This window comes from Geotrypetes seraphini, chromosome 11 (assembly GCF_902459505.1).
Source record: "Geotrypetes seraphini chromosome 11, aGeoSer1.1, whole genome shotgun sequence".
In the NCBI taxonomy this organism is placed as follows: domain Eukaryota; kingdom Metazoa; phylum Chordata; class Amphibia; order Gymnophiona; family Dermophiidae; genus Geotrypetes; species Geotrypetes seraphini.
The window spans coordinates 49,279,249-49,295,706 of NC_047094.1; the positions used below are offsets into that span (position 1 = coordinate 49,279,249).

General features: G+C 41.9%; 1 protein-coding gene across 6 annotated transcripts in view; it reads right to left on the reverse strand.

Moving 5' to 3' along the window:
* Positions 1-644: 644 nt before the first annotated feature.
* Positions 645-16,458, reverse strand: part of JMJD8 (jumonji domain containing 8) — a 32,959-nt gene continuing 17,145 nt past the window's right edge. For 5 of the 6 annotated variants that reach the window (XM_033962679.1, XM_033962681.1, XM_033962678.1 and 2 more), the window contains 7 exons: positions 13,832-13,880; positions 12,798-12,894; positions 11,779-11,847; positions 11,424-11,543; positions 5,951-6,018; positions 5,657-5,786; positions 645-1,302 (listed from right to left, as the gene is read on the reverse strand). In XM_033962679.1, the coding sequence (XP_033818570.1) occupies positions 1,160-1,302; positions 5,657-5,786; positions 5,951-6,018; positions 11,424-11,543; positions 11,779-11,847; positions 12,798-12,894; positions 13,832-13,880 (676 nt within the window). In that variant the 3' untranslated portion in view covers positions 645-1,159. Of the gene's footprint in view, positions 1,303-5,651; positions 5,787-5,950; positions 6,019-11,423; positions 11,544-11,778; positions 11,848-12,797; positions 12,895-13,831; positions 13,881-16,458 lie in introns of all 6 variants that reach the window. The other variant, XM_033962680.1, reaches the window with a different exon arrangement.

The following is a 16,458-nucleotide window of genomic DNA, read 5'->3' on the forward strand; positions in this document are numbered from 1 at the left end:
TTCCAAGGCTAACAAGTAACTAAAAGTACAAGTTTTGGGAACTTCTAAGGCCACTTCACAAAATGCTGCACACTGCTTCAGTTGATTTGCACCAGTGGTCTCAAACTCATGACCTGCCCGGTACTATTTTGAGGCCCTTTATGGAAAACTTGTGCCTTAAGTGTCCGGCGGTTGTTGTAACCTCACTCACGCAAGCGCTTTCTTGCATCTGTACGCGACTGTAAGGTGGAGTCCAATCGCATGCAGGCGCAGGAAAGTGCTTGCATGAGGTTACAGCAGTGAGGCGGGCAACGTTCCAGAACGTAAGGTAATCATTGGAGGCAGTGCAGCTTGTGCGTGTGTCCTGTGCTGGAGGAGGTGAGAGCTGAAGATGGTTATGGACGCGACCACCAGACACTTAAGGCACAAGTTTTCCATAAAAAATCATTCTTTATAATACCGAGGGCCTCAAAATAGTTGGTCCAAAATCTTGTCTCTTGCAGTTGATACTTTTTCACTTTCTACGTGTTGCACTGCTTTCAGCTGTGTATAGCTGAAATTATCAGAAGCAATTAAGGAAAGATTTAAAAACTATATTACAACTATATGACAACTTTGCATGAGGTAAAACTCGTTATAGTTACTATATCGAGTTTTACCTCATGCAAAGTTGTCATTTCTATAATAAGACATTAACTATTTTTTTCTGAGGTCCTCCCAGTACCTACAAACCCAAAATGTGGCCCTGCAAAGGGTTTGAGTTTGAGACCGCTGATTTGCACTGTACAGTCCAATAGCTCCCTGAGCAGTAGTGAGAAGATGGAATTGTTCATACAAAGTTTTCTCTTTTTTAAAAAAATTGTAAAACATTAGTTACTACTATTAATATCTTTTCTATAGTACTACTAAATATAAGCAATGCTATACAAGCACACATAAAAATAGTCTTTTAAGCAGCTTACAATCTAATAAAGACTAACATACAAGAATCACTTTACTCTTATCAGGGAAGTAAATGAGACTAAGAATCATGTGCCTCAGCAGTGGAATGCACTGATTTAGGTCTTCTTGCAAATAAATATTAAAATTCTCTTTAAATGCTTATCTAATGGGTGATCCCTGTAAATATTGCTGGTTGTAGTCTGAGTCAGTTGTACCCTGAGGCTGTTGGATTCTTAATTCATTGGTCCATAACGCTAGTGCAGCTCCTGAGGTTTGTGAGGATTTCACAGAATGTAACACTCATCCCAGGAAAGTGGAGATAAACACGCTGGTGTCCAGGTTTAGTGTTGCATGCCACCAATGATCCGGAAAGTACAGCACCTGCCAAGCCCAATAGAGGGAATAAATCATCAGAGGAGACTGCACAAAAAGGTGTGATGCTTTCTGTCTATGCAAGGGACACTTGTAGAGTCAGTCAAGACCACTCAGATCTACTACTCAAAGTTTACTGTCCGTTCCCTTATTAAGAGTTATTAATAAACTACGCTCTACTATATTTTCTGTTACAGCACCTCGAATATGGAATTCCTTGCCTGCCCACTTGAGGGAGGAAACAAATTAGACAAGTTTAAAGGATTCCTGAAAAGTTTCTTGTTTAAAGATGCTTTTGAGTTGTAGAAATTTTAGTTAGACACTTTTAATTTCAATCTGCAGTTCACTCGAACTTTCTGCCATGTTCTTAAAGAGCTTTAAATAATTTCTCCCTCCTTATGTTTTTTTCCTTTTACGTTCACTTTCCTTTACTTATTGTGGTTCACCCTATCTTCCACTGTGTTTCAGTACATCCGTTATTGTCACTGTCTGCGTGTTAACTATGTTTGTTTAATTGATGTTATATGTATCTCTCTATAATTATTATTGTACATCGCTTAGAAGTTTTGATAAGCGATTAATGAAATTTTATAATAAACTTGAAACTTGAACATAAGAGTTGCCATACTGGGACGGACTAAAGGCCCAGTATTCTGTTTTCAAAAGTGGCCAACCTAGGTCACAAATACCTGGCAAGATCCTACAGAGTAAAAACAGATATCATGCTGCTTATTCTAGGAATAAGCAATGCATTCCCCATGTCTAATGGCTTATGGGGCTTATTTTAGGAAATTGTTCAAGCCTTTTTTAAATGCTGCTAAGCTAACTGCTTTCACTACATTCTCCAGCAACGAATTCCAGAGTTTAATTACATGTTGAGTGAAGAAATATTTTTCTGGTTTGTTTTAAATCTACTACTTAGTAGCTTCATTGCATGCCTCCCCTAGTCCTAGTATTTTTGGAAAGAGTAAATAAGCAATCCACATCTACCCATTCCATTCCACTCAGTATTTTATAAACCTCCTCTAAGCCATCTCTTCTCTAGGCTGAAGAGCCCTGGCTGCTTTTCTGTACCTTTTCTAATGCTGCTATATCTGATCCTGGCTGCAAAGTGACAGAACACCTGTTCTGGGAAGATGGAGTGGGGGAGAAGACATAAGTAGTATAATGGGTACACTATATGTCAAACTGATTGACAGGTAAGATAAGGATTGACCAATCAGCATTCACTTCCAGGTTAGACCATGCCCACCCCACACCCACTGCCCCTCTCCTCGGGATGAATGGTGGTAGCTCCACCCACTGCCCACCCCCACAATTGCACACTCATCTGTGAACTTTTCTGATGACATCAGCAAAACAGGGTATCTGACAACCCTCAACCCCCCACCCCCCTTCCTGCTGAAATGCACTTTCTGATGATGTCATTGGAAACCGGTTTTGTCTGACACTGGAAATGCAAGTGACTGCTACTGGAGTATATAGTCATTACAGGAAGCCATCAAATAAAATAGAGAGCAGAAAAAAAAATGTTAGCTCCCCCCTGTTAAAAGACAAGATTAGCAGTGTTGTGAATCTGAAACAGAGAACAGTGCTAGGGTCTGCTTTTAAAAATCCAAGATGTGGCATTATTTTTACAGCTCCCGCAAAACCTTTAAGTTACAAATACATCTTAAAAAGAGGCATGTCCAAACATGCCCGGGTAACTATTTGTAGAGGTAGAAGTCCTGTTGTCATGGTGAGGGTTTAAAGGAAATGATGTGGCGAATAACTTGCAGTATGAACAAGCACTAGGTAATCTTTAACAAGCTGTGTTAAAGCAAGTAAAAAAAACAACCCCAAAACAGCTAACAGAATGACAGCAGAAAAAAAAGGTGATCCCGGAAATGAAAGTGGCCGCTACCAGAGTCAATACCGGAAGCAGTCTAATAAAACAGAGAACATAAAAAAATGTTATCCCTCCTGTTAAAAGACAGAGGCTTTAAGACCTAGTTTTTAGAGAGAAGGGACATAAGAAATTATATAAGAAACAAAAAGCACATAAGGACAGTGCTCCAGCCATCACTCAGCAAAGACACCTACAGCTTGGTTATGTAATTCAGTGTTCTTCAACCTTTTTACACCTATGGATTGGCGGAAACAAAAGAATTATTTTGTGAACTGGCAAACTATTAATACTGAAATAAAAAAACCCGTTTGTGCCCCATCCCTGCAGCTCAGTCCCCGTCCTGTCCCCGTGAACTTGGTCCCAGTCTCCATCCCATGTACAGGGAGTGGGGAAAGAGAGATCCATGGTGCATCTCTCCCACTCACTCTACTGCCATATCTAACATTTTTCCCTCTCTCATCCCCCGGATCATGTGCACTATTTTTCACTATTGCCCACCAGTCCCATGCCCAACATTTCTCCTATCACCCCTCTCCAGCACCATGCCACACCTCTCCCTCTATCACTATGTCCAACATTCCACCCCCTTCAATCTGTCCCTCTGTTCCCTCTCCACCACCATATCCAATATTTCTCCCTCTCATCCTTCTCTTCCCCCTGTATCTCTACCTCACTCCTCTCTGTCTATGCCCAACAATTTTCCTCTTTCTTCCTTTCCCCATGTGCACCATCTTTCCCTCTCACTTGCACACTCATCCCCAACAATTCTCCCTTTCTATCCCCTCCCTTGTGTCCCAAGTTCATGCCTTCCCTATTCCTTCTATGTCCTGAGTTTGTGTCCACTCTCCCTGCCTTCCAACCTTTGTCCCAAATTCATGCCCCTCCCTTGTCCCATGTGCTCCTCCACCCCCCCCCCTTTTCTCCCTTTGTCCCACGTTATCGCTTCTCTCCCTTACTTGTTCAGGGCCATCCAGCTGGGCATGCCCCCCTCTGCCGAAGCCGGATCAGTGTCCCCTGCAAACATGTGTCCGTCTTCCTTCTGGCTTGGCTGCTCCTTATCTTCAGCGCCAGCTGTACTTGTTTGCTGGGACAGCGCACAGCGGCTCTTGCATGCTGCTGACCTGGTTCCGGGTCAGCCATGTGCAGTGTGCAAGAGCCACTATGCACTGTCCCAGCAAACAAGTTGCAGCAGGCACAGAAGATAAGGAGCAGCCAAGCCAGAAGATGGACATGCGCTTGCATGGGACATTAATTCTTCACAGACCGGCAGGAAAGTTTTGCGGACCAGCACCGGTCTGTGGACTGGCGGTTGAAGAACACTGATGTAATTTACTTGTACTAGGTTCCACAGTCTGGACCTGTCAACTAGAAGAATGTCACTGGAATAATTAAAGAACTGAACTAGAAAAAACCTCCCAAACCCCAAGAAAGGAAAATGACTCGGGGAAAGAGACAAAGACCAACTGAACGCTCAATCAACTGATGTTAGAAATTAATGACTGCTTAAGCGGGAGAGCCCTCAGTCACACAGCCACCACTGGGAAACCCCAGGGAAAAGCTGACGCGAATTACACCCAGAAGAGTGTTAACTGCGAAACATCCCCGGGCTCTCTCCGGACTGGAATAATTAAGCCATAGAGAGGGAGGAGACAGAATACAAATATAGAGACTTAAAAAAAAACAAACAAGCATTGCTGATGTACTTTCTGGACTCTTCTGGGTATTTTGTGACGCAAGTTGATGAACCCGAGTCTGGCTAAGTATGACTTTTTCTTTTATTCTTTTGAGAAACCTAAAGAACTCTGAATGAAGGCTCATAGTGCAATAGCAGGAGAAAGATGCTGAAAACACACACAAAGAAAAAAACAAAAATGGAAAAAAAAACTTGTGGGATTGCTAGAGCACATCAGCTTTCACAAAGTCTCCAGAACTTTGAATCTCTTACTAGATTTGCTTTTAATAGTACGCCACTATGAAGCTTAATTGGGCCATTTGATGGTATATCAGATCTGAATAAAATAAAACCAGAAATAAAACTAGATGGGTACTCTGATTCTTCTGAGATTGGATGGCTAAGTCTTTCCAATCATGTTGATGGAATTCCTTTCACTTTTATAGAGCTATCTGATATTTTAGAATTGTGAACCACTTAGGTCTGAATAAGGACAGTGGTATATCAAGCTTTTAAGATAAACATTATTGGATGGGTTGATTCTCTGATTCTTCTAGATCAGAGGTTCTCAAGCCAGTCCTCAGGACAGACCAAGCCAATCAGGTCTTCAGGATATCCACAATGAATTTGGATGAGCTACTTCCATTGTATGTAGATCTCTCATGCATATTCATTGCTTTTATGCTGAAAACCGAAGTGACTAGGTGCATCCTAAGGGGTGGATTGAGAACCCCTGCTCTACGTGAACTGCTGATCCCAGTCCCAGTTTTCATGAAATGCCAGAGTAGTGAAACTCACCTCACCTGGATGGATAGTACACTCCAAGGGTCGATCCACATCTAGCAACAGAGGGTATGTTTCCATCAGCCATGAGAGTGTTGTTCTATTCGGATTGAATTCTGGTGTCTTCTCTGGGGGATAAAGGAACCAGCGCTTTGAGGAAAAGAAATTAAGAGCACAAATTTGGGTGAGTTGAGGTGGCTTCCTGACTCTTGTTTCCTTTGAACAATTATTAATTGTCTGCAGTTTTGTTTCTGTGAGCCCTTCCCAAAAGCATTAACTAGTCAACATTTGGAAAGAATAGGGCCTGTTCTCACCTTCCTGCCAAATATCACTTCTGAAAAACCTGGTCCATGCCAGTGGAATGGGACACCGGTGCCAGAGCCTGTGGAAGACAGGAAGTAGGGATAAGGGTAAACCTTCACTTTTTGTCCAGGACATTCTTACTGTACAGACTGATGATACACATATATATTTACAGGTGCTCTTAAACAGATAATTCACTTGCAGAGAGAGATGTTTTCACACACAGAGGAACATATTTTTGGTTGGAGTAAAACAAACCTATATTCAAAGACAAATGCTTGCACATGTATAGTCCATTCTAGTTATTTGTGGTAGTATGGTTCCTGGAAAAATTTGCAAACCACAAAATCACAAATAACAAAATTCTACACCTATGGGAATACAGAGGTTAGGTTCCAGGAGTACATTTTGTGCCTCCAAACCATGTAAAGTGAATACTGGATCATATAGGGAAAATAGGACTAGATTCCTGCATGGTACAACATTTGACAAAAACCATAGTAGAACATTTAGAATGTTGCAAACATATTTTTTATTTGCAGTACTGCTTATAAAAGTAGAATTCTTAAAATAATTCCACAGAACAGTGCTGAAAAATCCTGCACAGAATTGCACAATCACAGTAAGCAATTAGTCTGCTTAACAAGCAATGTAATGCACCGTGGTTTTCTCATCATTAGAAGTAACACTGTTAAATGAAAAAATTGAATACAATAATGCTGGAAAATAAATCAGCAATGTAATGTACAGTATTGCACAACCACAAGGCCCATTTTACAAAGCCACAGTAGCAATTCTCCTGTGACACATGCACCAAAGCCCATAGGAACTGAATGGGCTTTGGTGCATGAGCCACAGTGGGACAAGCTATTGGGCTTTCTAAAAGGGGCCCTTAGTGTACTCACCACTATGGTTTATTAAACTTGTTGTACTGCTCGTTCATTTTACTGGTCCAAGCGGTTTACAAAATATAATAAAAATAAAATGAAGATAAAACAAATATAAAAAAGAACTCCATTATTAAATAGTAAAGACCTAATCCATATAAACAGCAGGTATACTAAGAAACATTCACTCTTACAAAAAACATTCACACCTAAATAAAATTATATAATTACCATTAAGCTTTAAATTTTCCCAAGACTGCTAACTGAAGATCAAGAACATTCAGAAGATATGAGTAATATCCGATTGATTTCAATCTAGTCCGAATGCTTCTTTAAAAAAATACTGTTTTTTAACATAAATTTGAAAGATTTCAGATTTGCCTCTAGTCTCAGCTTTCTTGGCATATGATTCCATAAATTTGGAGCTGCAAAACAGAATGCTTTATTTTGAGTAGACTCCTATCTAGCTCTATGAACAGAAGGTATTACCATTCTATTATCCTGAATAGATCTCAAGTTCTTAATAGCGAATAAGGAATTAAATATGAATGTAGATAAGCAGGCTGCAGAGAGTAAAAAACTCTATGCGCAAGAAATAAAGCTTTAAATTGGATTCTATAAAGAATGGGTAACCAATGATATTGCAAATAAAGAGGTGTTACCCCTATCGATTTTTTTCTTAAAGCCTAAAACTTTTATTGCGGTATTCTGTAGAGTTTGTAATCTTTTCAGATTCCTATTTGAGGTCCCCAGGTATACAATATTGCAATAATCCAATTTTGAAATTATTAAAGCATGGAAAAGGGTGTGTAGATGTTTCTCCTAGAATAATCCTCTTATGGTCCTCAAGGCCCTTAGAGGGGCATAATCGAAAGGGACGTCTAAGTCCGTTTACGTCCATCTCGCAAGTCGTCCAAAGTTAAAAAGAGCTTAAGACACATTTTCGAAAGATACGTCCAACTTTTTTTTCGTTTCGAAAATCGTGTAATTATACATCCTGCCGATCTGATCGTCCAAACCACTAAATCGTCCATCTTTATACCACATTTTAGTCCAACTTTCCATCCAAGTCCAAAACGCCTAGAACAAGCCTTGTTGGACATGGGAGAGGTCTGCAAAGTGATGGACTGCACACCCAGACATGCCACCTAAACAGTGGGGTACCTTATAGGGCACTGCTGTTTTACATGGTCTAAGTCACAACATCCAAGTTCTATCAATCATGGGCTGTATAACTTTTGGTTATACATGCTGTACGACTAAGTCTAAGCCGGCCCACGTCCTGCCCAACTCCTGCCCTTGCCACACCTCCTGAAATGCCCCGTTTAGCTTTGGTCGTTCAGCGGCACTATGAAGGCCTAGGTCGTTTAGAAATACGTCCAAAACCCGTTTTTATTATCGGCACTTGGACATTTTTGAGAAATGTTCGTCCAAATGCCGACTTAGGCCAGTTTTTGGACATTTTTCTCTTTCAATTATGAAAGCCCCTTAATGTATAGAATCCCATTTTTATAACATCTGATACTTGTTTTTCAAAGGTCAATTGATAATCAACCCAAATTCCCAGATATCTAAAACTTTTTACCAATGGGATATGCTTTCCAAAAAATTCAACTTCCAAATTTGGTTGTACGTAATGTCCTGTAATCCAACAAGATACACATTTCTCAATACTCAGGACTAATCTATGGTCAGCTAATCATTAGGCAATTACTGAGAGTCCTTCTTTCAGAGGATTCAAATCTAAATGAATTGGATCAATTTTAGCAACTAATAGAATATCATCAGCATAACAATATACTCTAAAGCCCATCTCCTGAATCAAAGAAATAAGCAGCGCTAAAAAGATATTAAATAATATAGGAGATCCTTGGGGGATTCCACAAGATAGCTGATATTTTTTAGAAGTAGATGTCTTTCCTTTTACTGAATATGTCCTATTAGGTAGAAAAGATTCAAACCAATTCAAAACAATGGATGACAACCCTATTGATTACAACCTTTTTACCATTAAATCAAGGTCCACAAGATCAAAAGCAGCAGCCAAATCCAATGAAATAGCAAAGAGATAAAATCCATTATCTAACATTTCCAATGTTTCACTAGGACAAAATGGTTCAGAGGTACTATAGGATGCTATATAAAGAGATGGTACAGAAAGATTAAGTTACTCACCTCTGTTAATCTTTTTTCTTGTAAATAGCCTCTGGAAGTTTCACCATAGGGTCTTGCATCTATTCTACCCTTGGCTGTAGAACTAACAAATAAATCCATCCCCCTCTCCTAGGTCACCTCTCAGGACACTCCCCTCCCAGCTCAGTAGGTAGCAAAGCCAGGAAGATCTAGTAGAAACAGGAAATACAAGAAAAGAGAGAGGGGAGGGGGGTGCGTGGACTCCCCGCTACAAGTTAATTCTGCTCATGATCATGATAACCAAATACATGATTAACAAATGCCACAAAAGGCCAAATTTGAACATACATAAACTGCAAAACTGAGTAACGTTTCTCTAAGCAGACACAGCCTGAACATCAGTGGCACGGCAGAGGGAATCACCAGCAGAAGGCCGCAAACTGCGAAGCAGCCTGTTTAGAGTGCTGCGGCTGCCGACGAGTGCTGGAGGGAGGTTTGTCGGTCTTCTCACAGTGGGAGGATCGATGGGGGAGGGCGTGGGGTGATAATGCTGGGGGAGGGGGGGCCCGGGACGATGATGCTGGGGGGGGCGATGACTCTGCTGCAATCCAGCCCTGATGGCAGCCGTTCTCAAACTGCCGGTGGCTGCCCTGAAGCTTTAAGACCCAAAGTTGTGAACTGGATTAGAAACTGTTTGACGGACAGATATCAGAAGGTGGTGGTTAATGGAATTCACTCGGAGGAAGGAAGGATAAGTACTGGAGTGCCTCAGGGATTGGTGCTGCAGCCAATTCTGTTCAATATGTTTGTGAGTGACATTGTCGAAGGGTTGAACTGTAAGGTTTGCCTTTTTGCAGATGATACCAAGATTTTTAACACTTCTAGAGGGAAAGAAAAATGGTAAAACTAGAGGACATAAATTGAGGTTGTGGGGTGGTAGACTTAGGAGTAAAATGAGGAAATTATTTTTTAAAGAGAGGGTGGTGGATGCCTGGAATGCCCTTCTGAGGGAGGAGAAAAGTGACAGAACTCAAGAGCATGGGATGAGCACAGAGGATCTCTAATCAAAAAATAAAGGGTATAATTGCAAGAACCAAGGTCAGTACTGGGCAAACTTGAATGGTTTGTGTCCTGTATATGGCTATTCGGCTTACGATGGGCTGGGGAGGGCTTTGATGGGAACTCCAGTAATTTGGCGTGGTCTAGATAGACTGGAGTGAGCTTCGACGGCAACTCCAGTAGTTAGAACCTAAACACATTACTGGACAGACTTCAACAGTCTATAACACAGAAATATCAATGAACAAAGACAATTGAAAGCATGTACCTATTGGGCAGACTAGATGGACCATTCAGGTCTTTATCTGCTGTCATTTACAATGTTACTACCCTGTTTCCCTGAAAATAAGACCTATCCCGAAAATAAGCCCTAACATGATTTTTAAAGATGCTCCTAATATAAGCCCTACCCCAAAAATAAGCCCTGGTTAAGACCCCTGAAGCAACCCCTCTACCCCCTCACCCAAATGTACCCGACACTCCCGGACTCCATCCCTGACACTAGTGCTGCCTGATTTGATGAAAAAAATTGAACTCGTTCATTCAGCAACCCCCATACTCCTGCTGCTTTAGGAGGCATCGGAGCCGAGGTATGTCAGTCTCATGGTGGGAGGGTCAGTGGGGTTCTGCTGCACAGGGGGATGGGAGGGAGGGATAGAAAGATGCTGCACAAGGGGATGGGTGAGAGGGGAGGAACGATACTGCACATGAGGGGGGGGAAGAAAAAGGAAGAATTTGGAAGTTCAGCACCATGCTCATCGCTCTGGATCGATGTTTCGCCCCGTGTCCAGGAGGAGAAGAAGGGAGAGATCATTGTTGTACATGAAAACATCCCTGCATTTTTTAGATCCAAAATTAATATGACACTGTCTTATTTTCAGGGAAACAAGGTATTAAATTGTATTGTTATTTAATTGTAGCATTTCAAATACACTATTCAAATTGTAAAAAAATATAATCATTTTAATTTATATAGTATGATAGATGTTATTTATGATCTGAGGTATAAAATGCTTATAATTAAGCAAAAGGTCTAGGGCTCCAATAGAACTATTCTAAACTGAATTTGTGATATTTCCAACCTTAAGTCAATATTTACAGAGGTTGTGGTAAGATCAGATAGCATAGCTGGTTTTAGGAAAGGTTGGGATACTTTTTTGGAGAAAAAGTCCATAGTCTGTTATTGAGAAAGACATGGGGAAAGCCACTGCTTGCCCTGGATCAGTAGCATGGAATGTTGCTACTCTTTGGGTTTTGGCCAGGTACTAGTGACCTGGATTGGCCACCGTGAGAATGGGCTACTGGGCTGACCCAGTAAGGCTGTTCTTATGTTCTAACATACCTGTAGTGATTTATGTGCTGCCAATCCTCTTTCTCTTCCCCTAGTCCCTGCACCAATTCTCACCTGCAATCCCAAAACTGTATGCTTTGCTGGTGCCTGGGATCTGGAAAGGAGGTGCAGAATACTTCTCGAATAGGGGGCCCCATTCTGTAAAGTTATTGTCGCCAAAAAAGTATAGTGTGTCTGCAAGAGAAAAAAATAAGAATCATCATGTTATATAGCACTGATTTTAAAGAGATAGTGGAATCTTACTGAAAATGAAGGGACTGATGCACTCTGCACATCCCAGGAAAGGAACAGGCAGGAAGGTGGAAATCAAAGGGGGGGGGGGGGGGAATAAAGTACTCTACATCTCCTAGGGACTGGAATCCTGTGGTTCTCTCAGGAACTTAAAGAAATAATACTAAGCTGTACTGACCACTCCCCAGACAGTCCTGGTCCTGAGGTTTCAGCAAATGCTCCACATATTCCCGGAACCGAACATTCACTGTATAGAAGGAGAGAAGAATCTGAGTTCAGGTGTCCAACTTCCAACAGGGTAAGAGACACAAAAATGGTATACAGGATTTTTTTTCAGATCTACACCATATCTTTGCAATCCTCCCAGCCAAGATCTGAATTCAAAAGTTCATAGGATATCTGAGGGAGAGGAAGGGATAGTAGATAGTATGGAGGATGGGCAGATTGGATAGGCCATATGGTCTTTACCTGCCTTCATTTTTCTACATGCCTACATTTCTATGATCTCCTGCTGTTCACTCTTTTTTATAGTGACCCTCTTTCTTTTAAAGTCAAGGGGAGTGTGTGGCGCAGTGGTTAAAAGCTACAGCCTTAGCACCCTGTGGTTGTAGCTTCACACCCATGCTGCTCCTTGTGACCATGGGCAAGTCACTTAATCCTCCCATTGCCCCCAGTACATTAGATAGATTGTGAGCCCCCGGAAAAAACAGGGAAAAATACTTGAGTACCTGACTAAATTCATGTAAACCATTCTGAGCTCCCCTGGGAGACCGGTATAGAAAATTGAATAAATAAATAAGTAGGGGGCGAAGGGGAAGGCAAAGTTAGGTGGAGCCATTTACAGTGAAAGAGTGATGATGGTAGTCTAGTACTTTGGAAAATCCAATGAATGGTCCAAGATGTTATTGAAGAAAATGGCACCAAATGGGCAGATTGGGAGAAAGACGCTCCTTGGGCTTAATCCAGAAAATGACTTATCTGTGTTTAGCTGTCAGAAACAAGGGATCTAAAACTATAGCTTGCTAGTTAGTGAAAAAGGGAAAAGACTTTGTGTGATGAGTTTCCTTCACTCCTGTGGCTCACAAATTTGAATCAGATGTTTCAATTATACTCTCCACAAAGTGCCCCTTTACTCCTGCCACCCAACCCCACACTATTTCTTGCCCATTATGAGTTGCCCAGGTAAAGTAGTCTTACCTTTCTGATAGGAATAGGTATTGGCTGTGCTCAGACGCACCAGATGCTCACCGTACTCCTCCAGTAGCCTCTCCTTTGTACAAAGGGCTTGGAACTCCTGAAATATATGTGAAAGAAAGCACTGAGCAGAGACTATGTGACCAACCCCAAGACGACCAGTTCCATGGGCCAGTCCCACAGACAGCCCTAAAAGCTAAGCTAAGCTAATAAATAGCTCCCAAGCTGTGATTTCTCAATGTGCCTTAGGTACTAGTGCTAGATTAGCAGATTCAGAACACAGCTAAGTTATATAATGTAATTCTGGTTGGCAGATGTCAAATGCAATGCATTGACTAGTTATTTCTAAGAATGTTATAGCAGGGATAAGGGCAAACCTTCACTTTTTGTCCAGGACATTTTTACTGGTGCTGTTAAACAGATGATTCACTTGCAGAAAGATATGTTTTCACACACACAGGAACATATTTTTGATGGACTATGATGACTAGGAATCTACACAATCATACTTGCCAGAAAAGGAATAAATACATGACCCTCTGTGGCCACTGACTAAATGCAGAAACCAGATACAATGAAACCAAGCCCTTAAGTGTGTGTCTCTGTTTGTGTATGATGTATTCTGGGAATGCAGCCCCCTCTAATAGATGAGTGAAGCACAAGAAAAGAGTAAGACACTAATAACCAAAAGGAGTACAAAGTTTCTGGGGATCAAGGAAATAGGGTAAAATGATATGCTGCAGCTTTTAGCTCTAGAGCAGGGTCCCAAAGTCCCTCCTTGAGGGCCGCAATCCAGTCGGGTTTTCAGGATTTCCCCAATGAATATGCATGAGATCTATGTGCATGCACTGCTTTCAATGCATATTCATTGGGGAAATCCTGAAAACCCGACTGGATTGCGGCCCTCAAGGAGGGGCTTTGAGATCCCTGCTCTAGAGGGAGACCTCTGCATAGTCCCTCAGTACTCCATAGGTCATCAGGCTTCCCAACTGCACAAAATGAAGATTATTCCCTAAACAAAGTCAGTTGTCACTCACCGAGTTATCTGTGAGTCCCTGAATGATAACTGGTCTCAAAAAGGCATATCTGTGAGAAAGACAAGGAAGGAAAAATTGTGTCTCTCTTCATAACCATCAAAGTACTTAAAATGAGCAGTGTATTGTGGTTGCAGTCACTTCAGTAATAAGGGTCAAACAAGTTAAAGGTGCACACCTTCTACCGGAATACTAACTTTTGAGAGCTATGCTGACCTGATTTAAAAAAGTGTACCTCTCAAAAACCAACATGAAGAAAAACCAAAAACATAGGAAAAAGCAGTAGATAAAGACCATATGGCTTCTCTAATCTGCCCGCCCACATGAACTACTAAGCACCTTCAATCCTCTCAGAGGTACTTTAGACTGAGACCAACCCATCTCAAACATCTTTGGATGGCTGTCAGATGGAATATCCTCAGAATATACTGGTACAAACTACCACCAGGAACTCTCACTCTTAAGGGCTTACCAGGAGTTAGGCTTATGCCTGCATTCCTCCTATTGAGAGTCACTCTCCCAAGACTCTTGAAATATGCTTTGTTCATCTGAAGTATCATAAATAGGTTCTCCTTTTTACCTTAGGGTGAGAAGATGCCAATCCCCCCATCAAAGACCCCCCTGGAGTCCTATAACAGGGAAGAGAGGACTTCCCCTCCCTTTCTGGGTCTTTCCCCAGTCCTTAGGGTCACTTAATGGCTTCAAAACCCCTTGTATCTTTTTAGAAAGTACATATACAAATAACTATGCAAATCAGGTCCTTCAAATACAAATCATTCCATTCTATCTTCTGAGTTTTCTTTAGTCAACAGTCACCCTGACCAGGGTGTCCTCATCGAAAATAATTTAGATATCTGGGTCCTGCCACCACCCTCCTAGTCTCTCTATGCTGTCTAGTACCTCCCCATACAGGACCGTAATCCTCTCCTCCCTGAGTTATGTGATGAGTTGATCTGGAAGTAGATGAGGAGACCTGGGTTCCTGATGTTCCTGGGATGGGATGTACATCCCATCACAAAATCATTAGGACCTTCCCAATCATAACTTTAGATTTCTATTTTCTTAGGCATATAGAGAATGACACGGTGACAAATTTTTCCCCGTCCCCACGGGAACTCATTTTCCCATCCCATCCCCATGAGTTATTTTCCTGTCCTTGCCCCATTCCTGCAAGTTCCATCCTCATCTGCACAAGCTTTAATATCATAAGTGTTTGAGGATTGTGCAGTTAAGGCAGAGCTTACATGAATGGGGCAGGAACAGTGACAAAACTCATGGGGACGGGATGGGGAAATTGAGTTCCTGTGGGGACGGGGACAAATTTGTCTCCATGTTATTCTCTATATACAGCTTGATTTCCATACAAGTGAATCTAAAGTGTTTTACATCGTCAAAAATAAAATGCATCAGTACCATACAGTATAAAATGTACAAAATAATTTCCACAAACCCTAATACAGCTATCCTTACACTCATTCTCACCCAGGAAAGATGAGAGTGCATCACAGAGCTACAAAATAATAATGACTCCCAATTTCAATGCAATAAATACAAACATAAATACAAGACATAATATCAAAAACATAAAATTGGCAGAATCACAGTAAATACAGCAACAAAACAAAACACAGAATAAAGCAATAATTCCCCCCCCCCTTCCACTAACAAGTGCCAACAAGTCCAAAAACCTGTATTACTTCCAAAGGGGCAACAGCCTTAGGTTCACCTCTTGAGGAGTATCTTTTCTCTCTGGGGAATGGCCAGAGTGGAACAGCCTCAGCTTGGGCAGCTGGAACTGCAGCAAAACTTCAACTGCAGGCAGGCCTCCTTCTAGGTGCCTAGAAGTAAAAGACTCCACAGAGTTGTGCTAGGGATATTCATGCCTAATATTCCAGGGCTACAAATTAACTGCTTTGGTTGGTTGGTTTTAGAACAGCAGTTAGTGCATGAACAGGAATGGGGACCCATGAGAGCGGTGAAAAGCCTTGCTCTTACAGTAATCACTTTTTCTTTTTTTTTACTGGTCAGTCCCTCTATGCCTTCCTTCCACCCTGCACCTATGGTTTTAAGGAGCTTCAGCCATTACGGAAAATCTTCACAGGCCTCCTCAGAAGCCTTCCTTCTGCCGAGTCCCTCTTTCTGATGTAACTTCCAGTTTTCACGAAACAGGAAGTTGCATCAGCAGAAAGGATCTGGTAGAAGGAAGGCTCCGGAGCAGGCCTGTGAAGATTTTTCTTTTGTGGCTGAAGCTCCTTAATGTACTGATGGGTGCAGGGTGGGAGGGAAAGTGGGGAGGAAAGCATAAAGAGGCCGACTCATGGGCACAAGAGTTGCATAGGTTTTTGGGTTTTTTAACCACAAGGGGAGGGTTTCTGGGACTACAGGGCCCACAAGTGGGGGCTGATGGACCTGCAAAGGGGGGGAGGGGCAGGCTGACTGGCTCCAGAGCTGTTGTTGAAGGGAGAAAGAGGTGCTGGATCTGGAGGAAAAAGACAGGGTGCTGGGGGGGGGGGTGGAGAGCTAGAGCTGGAGAGAAGGTAGAGAGGTGCTGGATCCATAGGAGCATGTTGAAAGAAGACATGTCAAATGGGCAGGAAACCCTGGAATGTGAGTTAATAGAAGACAGAGGG